We start from the raw sequence: 10,458 nt of genomic DNA, 5'->3' as shown, positions 1-10,458 counted from the left end.
ACTTCACAACTGAGAACCGCAGCTTCATCGTTTCTGTTTCCTGTAAGGTGTTGTAGGTAGTGACAGTTGGTAGAGGAAGACAACAATTTTGCATCAAATATACCTTATTCACGATCCATGCGATCTTTCCACGCGCTCTAGGCCATCCTCTTTTTTTCTCCGTTTAGTGTCGTGACACCGATCCAAATTTTTGTCATTTTTCAAAAAAAAAAAAATTAACGACGTAGTTAAACCATTTTTCACCTTAAATTCCTTTAATCTGAAAATGCCGCATAGTAACAGCATAGAGAAAGACAGGAATAAAAAAAGGAACATTTTTTGCAGTATATTGTGCATTTTGTTAATCCAAATATGTAAATGTTAACTTTTGTTGTCATCCTGGGGTACCAGACCTCCTATTCGGAGACTTCCTGTGATTAGGTTTCTTTTTTTCAATCCGACCGACCGACCTAATATAAGGAAACGCATTCGAAGCTAAACGAAAAAAAGGGGGATTGCCTTAGGATTGATGGGATTATGCCAATTTTACGTGTCACGTTGTATTCCAGGGGGTAAACAAAGGGTAAAATTTGCCAATATGAGTCATCGCGGTCGAGTTTGTTTTTCCTCTCAAAACGGAAAGACGATTTAAAGTCATGCAAAATGTACGGTTCGAGTTTCGCAAGTTTTACGTCATTTGCTGTGAGGACATCATGGTGGCTACAGTATCCATGAAAAGTAAAAAAATAATATCTTCCACCCATACTTTTCTATGTTTGTCTTTAAGACAAGAAGCTGTTAATTTTCTGTTGTCTCGAATAAACATGAGCACGAATTCTTGTATTGGCAGATTTTATCACATTTTTCTTTGACATTGCTTTTTTTCCCATCATTGTGGGGAAAGATGGCGAGTATCGTGAATTAAAAGGTATATTCCTTGGCCGAGAAGAGCCGAGCGAAGCTAGCAGGGCAAGAACATGCAATCGACCAGCGAAGCTCGTGCGTGACTTCTCACGATATCGCCCATATGAAAAACTTGCTCACAGTTCACTGTTTTTCAATCCCCATTTCTTTCTTGGCCCGACGGCTAAGTTATAACCTGCGCTTCCTACCAGGAAATCAGGGACGTATTCAAATGCCTGTATTATAAAGCTTTGCTAAGAATCACGTGTCAAAGTAGCTGATTTATAAACGGAAAGGATGTTAGATACAGGCATATCCAAAAAACATTTAAATCAAAGAGGCTAACTAGAGAATGGCATTCTCAGTTATCAGATCAGCAATCCTTTTGGCGGCGCTATGGTCAGGATCGATCCGCGACGCTGCCGAAAGGATTTCATATAAGCGAAAGTGAATGGAAAATTGTCAGAGAAGCCGATAAGGGAACGACTCGTCTCGCAGACGGCCGGTCCGGTCTTTTGATGTTCTTATTTCTTACTTTTTCACAACAGGCCCACCAGCACTACCTGAAATAAAGGCATTTCCTCCTAATATGGGAACAAATGGAAAGGTTACTTTGAGCTGCGAAGCTTACCATCTGGATTCCCAAAAAATAGCTTCTTACCAATGGAAGTGGATGTTTAACGATAGTATGGAGATAACAGACCTTTTTGGAAACTATCAAATATCCATCTCGCACTCTCCGCCTAATTCTTGTCAACAAACCACAATGAAAGGTCTTGTCGCTCTCCAGATAACAGGGGTTAACAAGCACCACCTTGGACAATTCAAGTGTAAACTACTTGATCCTGATACAGTGCTAGCTGTAAAAGACATTCCATTACTGGAAGATGGTATGTTTTTTTTGTGTGTGTTCTCTCTAATTGGCTTTGTAAAGTAATCAGTAACAATCTATATCTCACTCAATACTTTTCGTACTTTCGTACTGTTAGCCAAGACCTTTGTATTACTGAACCGAAACATGTCATCATTGGGTAAGGCTATACATAGAGGGATAAGAAACCTTAAGGCAACAAGTTGTCTTTGACTCATCAAACTCGAAAACTGTACTTTGCTACATTTTTACTGAGAACCATTTTTGCGCGATAGTTCCTCGCTAGTTTTGTTAACGTTGTTGTTCTTATTTCTTCGGGGGACCAGAGGAGCCCGCATGCTAATCGTCGGGTTTTCCATTACGACTGGGTTTCACGTATGTGGTAGCCAGCATTCATTTAGCCTTTTCCAGGCTGCGAGATAGTCGGGTCCCCTGAATTGAGAAAAGGCAAACACGAAAATAAAACGCGAGGGAACTGGGGAGAACAGGGGTTCCTTTCCTTTTCCTCTTTCCCGCCCCGCCAACTTTTCGCGTACCTTTTTCTTTCGCGTCTTCCCCCAATATCTGAGAGCCTGGAACAGGCTAGCATTCATTTGGACATCCAATACACTAACAATGAATGGAATGCATAGAATGTAATCTGATCACGCGCGTTTGATCTTCAAGGGCGTTTTGATTATCGGTCGATCTCGCCCGCAATCCCTAAATCTTTTGTCATTACTAATTTACTACCTTATTTTTAGTGAACTCCAAGGTCCCATCCCGTCCTGAGGTTAAGAATTTATCAACCATCAATTGCGGACGTAATATTAAAGTGCAGTTGGAAGAGCCATCTTCAGTATATGTCACTGGGTATCAGATGATATTATTAAATCTCGCGGATGATTATGAGCAAGAATTCAACCTATCAAAGAATGTTCGTAATAAAGAATTGGCTGTACAAAGTAATACTGCTTATGAATTACAAATCAGGGCGAAGAACAGTATGGGATTCAGCCTTTGGACAAGAGAAAAATGGACAACAACGACAGGTAATTAAGATGATAGGGGCCCTTGATCATCTTACGTTAAAAATCCCCAGAGAAAGGAATCATGTATTGTCTGTAATATGATTTGTTAGAGCGATTTTCGTATGACCTTGAAAAATGGTTTCGGTAAGTGCTCGTTATTTGTTTTATCAGCCAATGGATGAAAAGATCAAAACATGGCCTCTTCGTTTTCCCGCCAAAGAAAACCCTAATATGGAGAAGCCATCGTTCGATTGGCCAGTCGTGTTACAGTATGACGTTAAAGCGAATATCGATTGGTTTCTAGAAAGTTCTTCGCGCATAACGTTTTTTCAGCCCAGTATTCGCTTAACCAACCAAAAGCCACGCGCGTTTGTATCCGTTCGACAAACCAATCAAATCGCTCTATTTTCGTTCGTTTGTTGTTTCTGTTTTGTTCGCGCGTTTTCGGCATTTCAAGGTCATACGAAAATCGCTCTAATCACAAATGACTACAAACCAAATGATTAACGCACATCGAGATAAAGTATTAAAGTATCGACACATGTTATGTAACCTCCTCCTCCCTCTTCAGGTTTTAATTTACAAATTGGGTTGTAAATACCGTAAATCGTCTAATAAACGCCCCTTTTTTTGCAGGGTTAAGCCCCACCCCTCGTTTATTCCCCCTTTCTACTCCCCCCTAATTCTTCACAGCCTCATTAATAAATGATAGAGTGTATTAATTAACCACAACTTTATCACATTGACTGATCCGGTATAGTTTATTCCAAGCGTGACATTTGGATTTGATTTTGATACTCGACTGGGTGGCCAAGGTACCCAGATTATCATTAGAAAATGTACTGAGTATAGTGCCTCGATTCGCGAAATAAAACAAGTCCCCCCTCTCTACTAACTCAATACCCCCCCCCCCCCCCCCCCCACCCCACGTTGGACCCACCTAAACGTGCTTGAAATAGATGAGCTGCCGGAAGGGGGGAATTAAAAGAAGATTTGTGGTCAGAGCAATGTTCCATTTTCTTGCTTTTCAGATGTACCGGAAATGATGGAATTTTCAGCCAAACCAGAAGGCTGTTTTGCAGCTCTTTCATGGAGAAATCCCTCACAAACCAACTGCCCGATAACTAGATATACAGTTCATTTTAGAGAAACAGCGACCATATCAAATGGGAAAACAAAATGGCAAACAAAGAATTTGGGAAAGCAGAACAAAACGGAGTATCGCCTAAAGCTGAACTGCAGCAGGACTTATGAAGTCATGGTCATTGCATGGAATGAACGCGGAAGTAGTATCCCGGATGAGAACATGGTGACTGTGCGTACAGAAACCGGTACTGGGATTTTCTGTTATATACATTCTATCTTAAAAATAACTCTCAAGTTAATCCTTTTGGGCTCTAGTTAGCCTGTGTGACAGGCGTTAAAAGAGAAAGGGAAATGGGGAATTCGGGGCTGCCTAGAGAGAAGACTCGCGTAGAATTCTCCATTTCTCTTCCCGTTTTAACGCCTGCAACGCGAGTACCAACGTACTTTAATTTAGCAATTGGTACACACGTCCGCGCGGGTCAGTGTCGAGATATAAAGTACGCGGGAAGTTTGGAGAGCACGAAAGAGGCGTAAGAGTTGCTCAAGGCGCACTCTAGAGCAACTCTAGCCTCTTGAGGTTCGAAGATGTACGAAAGCTTGAGTTTCATTGGAGTTTATTAGTCAGATATTTTACTGAGCCCATAAGAAAAGTACTTTGTTTACTGTTGTCATTATTATTATTATTATTATTATTCTTTTATGCTATTTTATTTTTATAATTGGTTTAATTTATTTTTTTCTAAAGGAGTACCATTCCAGCCAAAATGGATTGAAATCGTTGAAAAACAATGTGGAAAGTTTAAAGTCACATGGTTTCCTGACACCTTGGACTCTGGAGGAGGACCAACGAGTGGTTTCCAGGTTCGGGTCAGGGAACACACTGGGCAATGGTTTAACTGCACAAATTTCCTATCAAATAACAGCTGTTTGCTCAAAGATTTGCAGAGCGAAACTGAGTACGATATTCAGGTCCGAGCTATAAACCAGAAGGGACCAGGCGAGTGGGCAGTGAAAACAAAACCGACGAGTCTTATAGGCAAGTGCACTCATTTAGAAAGCCTAAATGCGGAGCTCCAGTTAAATAGGTAACCGTGTACTTGAGGAATGTGCTTGATAATAATTTAAAAAGAAGTGAAAATTACTTCACTCTTAGGCGCGATCGCGGTCTTCGCTTTCAAATTAGTAACTGTTCATTGTTCAATCACTATTACTTACCACGATTAATGTTATTTACCATTGTTTTATATCCTTGTGATAAATTTCGAACGTCAATTCTGAGTACCTGCCATTAAGAATTATTCGCACCTTTCTGGTACCATTGCTAAACTGAACGACCCAATCCTTCTACTTGTTTTCCAATCATCCCTCCTTCCATCGATCTCTTCCGACTTATATTTTCTTCTTCTTTTCGTCTCCTTTTTCTTTTTCTTCTTCTTCTTCTTCTTCTTGTTCTTCTTGTTCTTCTTCTTGTTCTTCTTGTTCTTCTTGTTCTTCTTCTTGTTCTTCTTGTTCTTCTTCTTGTTCTTCTTGTTCTTCTTGTTCTTCTTGTTCTTCTTGTTCTTGTTCTTGTTCTTCTTCTTCTTCTTCTTCTTCTTCTTGTTCTTCTTCTTCTTCTTCTTCTTCTTCTTCTTCTTCTTTATCTTCTTCTTTTTAATTTGTGTTTGTTTCCATTTTTCGTTATGATTTTGTTTGTCTTATTTTTATAACGGTCTCTTCATCAACAAATTTATTTCTTCTTTTATTTGATATTCCTTTCTCTAATCACCAGACCGTATGATGCATTGATTTTAGGTCCCCCTAAACCTCCAAAAATACTACATAATAAAACGCAAATTTCTGGCGTAAATATTACCCTGCATTGGACGAGCCCTTCGCAAAGCAACTGCAGCATAACAATGTACTCGTTGCAAATCAAAGTATTGAAGCCAACCACTGGGAAAGAAGCAGAAATGAATATTACCAACACCAGTATAAACAGTTACGAACTACGTCTTGAGCATAGCAAGGAGTATGAAGTAACTGTCTTTGCTTGGAATGATCTTGGACGCAGTGAGGCAAGCAGAGCGTGGAAAATCAGAACAGCACAATGTAAGTACAAGTAGCATATATACTTTGTTATAAATGTTTTTTTTTTAATAACATCTATACTATTATAATATACACATTTTTACTTGTTTATATATAAATCTAATCTCGCCATAAGTTTTATAGATTAATTCAAAAGTACCACAATATTTCTTATATTTACTTAAGAGTACCGCTATGAGTGTCTCCTTGTTTGATTTCGTGTGACTTCCATTCAACATACTGGGTATAATTTACAGGTAAAATATCCCAGGAAAGATGCCTGTTACTTAAACTATACATACGGAAGTTGCATGTTTCGTATATTATATATATTTTATTATATATAACGAGATCATTCAGATCATTAGTGTTTTGTAGTTTGTAGTATACGTGAACTGCATGTTTCGCTATTTTTTTTCTCAATTTTATAGATGTTCCATATCAACCTGTCTTGCATTCAAACTTTACTGGAGGTTGCAGCTTTATCAACATGACCTGGAGCCCACCAGCACTTACTGCAAAGGGGGGATCGGTGACGGGATATCTGGCGGAGATATATACAGCTATCGCCTGGGATTGGATAAACAGCATTGCATTAAACAATTCGAAAACAACGTCCTGTTCATTTACACAGCTGGAGCCGAACAGCAAATACCGTATAAGAGTGAAGGCAAAGAATAAATTAGGCTATGGTTGGCCGACTGAGACTTTGGAAGCAAATACTTTCCAAACAGGTAATTTATCACATTTGTTACCAGTCGTTCCTTGAATTCAGAGAGCTCTCAGACTCTGTAACTGATACTAAAAGGAGCTTAAATAAATTCTATTTGAGTCACAATTCTGGTACCTTTTGGGATTGTTTTCGCTCAGAACCCCACCCGTCATCATGATTTTTGTGATAAATTTTATTTTCGTTGAGCTTTGTGGAGAGGTCGTCAGGTCAACTTGGATGGGACCACTTGGAGGGGTTAAACTCAGAGTTACGAAATTTGAAATAAGTAATTGGAATTTAAGATTGAAGCATTTTTTATGAGTAATTGTAATAAACAATTTATTGTTTTTGGTAATATGCATGTGCTCTTCAATATATTACCCAGTGGTACTCCATTAGAAATAATTCATAATTTTTGAGTAGCTCAGACGGAAAATACCGCTTATAGGAAATATTTCTATGTTCTGCTTTCATTATCATCATATGTTTTTAGACACTCCCAACAAGCCCGAGATGAGTGTAATTTCTTCAAATGATGGAATCTCATGTGGTGTAATTATAAAATGGTCTCAAGATGCATCTTCAAGTGACTGCATGACGTTATTTTACACAATTCGCTACAAACAGCAAACACCGTACGAAGGCAATGAGTGGACCGACGTAAATGTTTCAGCTTCAAATGTCAATCAGCTGAAGCTGGACATGAATTGTTCAACTGAGTACGCGTTCCAGGTCGTGGCGTGGAACGTGGTTGGAGAGAGCCCATCCAGTGTTGTGCAGTATACGACGAAAGGGCTGACGACACAGAAAGGAGGTATGGGCTTTGATGTAAGAGAAAGGGTAGTGGTTGCAACCCCTTTCCATTAGGATTTACTGTGATACAATAATTTAGAAAGAAGGATTTTAGAAGGAATTGAAGGATATGCGAAGTAGTTGGTCACTGCACGGCCTTCTGTGCGGGAGGTCCCGATTCGATTCCCTGGTGTGACCACAAATCCTTCTTTCGACTTCTTTCCTTTCCATTTACATACGCATCAAACGGAGCACTGAAAGAGAGAGGGGAGGCTGAAATGAGCCACTATGGGCTTCAGGTTTGTTCGTCAGATGACTATTCAGTTCGAGCTACCGATGTAAAATAAGGACTTCTTTTTTAAAAAAACAACAACAACTACAATTAATCAGGGAGTCTGTGATTAAGCCTCAAAAAATGATATGACGTGATTCAAGGTTGTGTAGCAATTCAATTGATCCTACTCCTTTTGCCCCCTTTCCGTTATGGTGAAATATTCAGATATTTGCCCCAAAAAGTGGAAAGACAACCCGCTTTTTAAAGGCCTTAAATTCATATGACATATATATTGAGTCATATCTCATAACGAGACCAACCAAATTTTATCCTGAACTTAGGCAAAAATAATTAATTATTGTCTTCCCTGGTAACCAAAACCTACAGTAAGAACACGCCAAAGTAAATATGACTCGTATAGTAAGTGTAGCCTAAAGCAAATTGCATTTCTTGAGGACTTAACATAATTAATATTACTGTATAAGGGATGATTTTCAGACAAACTACATGCATTCAAAATTAGGTTCCAACTACTGCCGACCGGCTTTTTTCTTTCTTTGCCTTACAGATCTTTCCCTTGTAAATGTATTGATCTTTATCTTCGTCGGCTTGCTCCTGATCTTGGTAGTTGTACTACTGGTTGTTTGCATCAGGTATTACAAAAGGAAAAGAAACCGGTCTCCCAAGAGGTATGTTTGCAAATATATTTTTTTTACTTCCGGGTGTTTTTTAGACCAGAGGGATAGACTCAGTCGAAATAAAATTTGGGGTTTATTAGATGTAAGGTATGCAAGGTAAGATACAAAGGTTACTTATAATTATTGATTTTATGATGTCATCGCTTGACTAATGGTTTAAAAAAGGTACGGTGAAAAGGGCAGAAAATGTGCAAAACGAGTTGAACAGCGATGTTGTGCGTTTTACCTTCCGTGAATCAAACTTGTCTTAGAACGAATAAGATTGTTTCAGGTTGCGAAAAGTTGTTGGATGCAAGAAAGTAGAGAGTACTTCTACTTTTTGGCAACAAAATTTGTACATGTTACGCGCTTTACTGGTCCAAGAAAACTTTGCGAAAGTTGACGTAATTCCCGTGTATGGCGTAACTATCCGACTGTGATTTGATGCAAGACAGCTGAAATGATATCTCTAGCAGAAAAAAGCTTGGGAATAGCCGTTATTATTTTTTCCTTTCAGAACCACAAAAGATATCCAAGTATTAGACTACCGCGAAATTCCTCCTATAAGAACAGAATATATTGACGTTTTGGGCCAGGGAGCATTTGGCAAGGTTCACAGAGCAAAACTAAAGGACGGATTAGAGTACTTTTTAATTGGGCGAGGCTGGGAGAATATTACTGCTAGGCGGCAAAAGATTGTTGCCGTTAAAGAACTGCATGGTAAGTGTGAACAGTTTTTACATTTTGTTGATAGTCTCTGGAAGGGAAATTGGTTTCTTAAGGTAAACTAAGTAGTATAAGAAATCTAAGTAGAGTTTTAGTCACAGAGTAAAAACGGGATCATTGAATTTAGTCAAATACAAATTTGTTATCCCCTATTGATATCTTCAGACAAATGAAATCACCAGAAGTCCGGTCGTTCGAGTTGCCTTGAATAAATAAACTCCTTTCGTTCAAAATGGCCGCTGGTTGCTGGGTGCATTTGGCTCTGCTGGGCAAGGGGATGATGTGGGCACTTACTTCAGTAGCGAGTTCTCGACGGAAAGCTTAAAATGACCTGAAAAGGTCAAATGCAGTTGAAAACGTTAAAAGTATGCAACCCTTACGCTGTTTGCCCAAACCAACGATCAATGCCAATTGTTATCCCCCTTGTTTAAATTAGGCGCGCTCCCTTTAAGTTTTTAAACCCCATAAAAGATAAACTACGTGTGTTGTAATAGTCTTTAGCAAAAACGTGATGTAGCTGTTAATAATATTGTTTTCAATGCTTATTTTCGTGGATGATTAAACTATAAATTTTTCCTCCAGAGAACGCAAACGAAGAGCAGAGAAGGGAATTTATGAACGAAATTGAGCTCATGAAGGAGATCGGCAAGCATCAGAATGTGTTGAGTTTTCTTGGCTGTTGGACCGCATCTGAACCTCTGTTATTGATTATCGAGTATATTGCGCATGGAGACTTGCTTCATTGGCTTCGACGCAAGAGAAGTCAGGTATCACAAGCAATTCAATCTGTGATACTTGGAAAGGACTCAAAACTGACATAGTCAACATTGTTCTCACCGCTTGGGCTATTTTTTTTTTTTGCGAGGTCCTTCTTCTTTTGGTGACCCCTTTTGCCACAGTTACGAGATAAGACGTTTAAGAAACCACTATCAAAGCAAGGGCAGTTTTTTCAGTTTTTCTATATGTTTTATGTACATCAGATATGTGATTTGTAATTGTCATTAAAAGCTATGATGGCGTCCATATCAGTGCCTAGGTATCTAGCGATCAGCTCAAAGCATTTGACTGACGTTTACATCGCCCTTGTAGACCAAGTTATAAAACAAGAAAGGCCTTTTACACCACGGTGGAGTATGTGTTTAATTGTATTTGCAAGTCAAACTAGTTTTAAACCCCCAACCCCCCCCCCCCCCCCCAAAAAAAAAAAACGATTTTGCAAGCAAGAAACTGTCTGGAGATTTGAAAGCCTAGAGTGAGTCAGATGAACAGCATATTTATCTAGTGGTGATTTGAACTGCAGCTACTCTGCTTCTAGGGTCGAGTTTCGCAGAATGATCATAGAACATCAATTTTAAAACACT

The 10,458-nt window shown here is 39.1% G+C and overlaps 2 protein-coding genes across 2 annotated transcripts in view; both read left to right on the top strand.

Moving 5' to 3' along the window:
* Positions 1-2,603: 2,603 nt before the first annotated feature.
* LOC140948819 (protein sidekick-2-like) lies at positions 2,604-4,938 on the top strand. Its single transcript, XM_073398094.1, has 3 exons — positions 2,604-2,784; positions 3,795-4,094; positions 4,595-4,938. The coding sequence occupies exons 1-3, from the start codon at positions 2,613-2,615 to the stop codon at positions 4,936-4,938; spliced, it is 816 nt and encodes a 271-aa protein (XP_073254195.1). The 5' UTR covers positions 2,604-2,612.
* A 702-nt stretch (positions 4,939-5,640) lies between these two features.
* LOC140948381 (uncharacterized) overlaps positions 5,641-10,458 on the top strand; it is an 11,297-nt gene continuing 6,479 nt past the window's right edge. The window contains exons 1-6 of the mRNA XM_073397616.1: positions 5,641-5,937; positions 6,348-6,650; positions 7,122-7,442; positions 8,263-8,383; positions 8,889-9,091; positions 9,680-9,864. Of these exons, the coding sequence (XP_073253717.1) occupies positions 5,745-5,937; positions 6,348-6,650; positions 7,122-7,442; positions 8,263-8,383; positions 8,889-9,091; positions 9,680-9,864 (1,326 nt within the window). The 5' untranslated portion in view covers positions 5,641-5,744. The remainder of the gene's footprint in view (positions 5,938-6,347; positions 6,651-7,121; positions 7,443-8,262; positions 8,384-8,888; positions 9,092-9,679; positions 9,865-10,458) is intronic.

The sequence above is a fragment of the Porites lutea genome, chromosome 9, assembly GCF_958299795.1.
Source record: "Porites lutea chromosome 9, jaPorLute2.1, whole genome shotgun sequence".
Taxonomy (NCBI): Eukaryota; Metazoa; Cnidaria; class Anthozoa; order Scleractinia; family Poritidae; genus Porites; species Porites lutea.
Note: the sequence above shows the minus strand (reverse complement) of the source record. Positions and strands in the feature narration are given on the sequence as shown.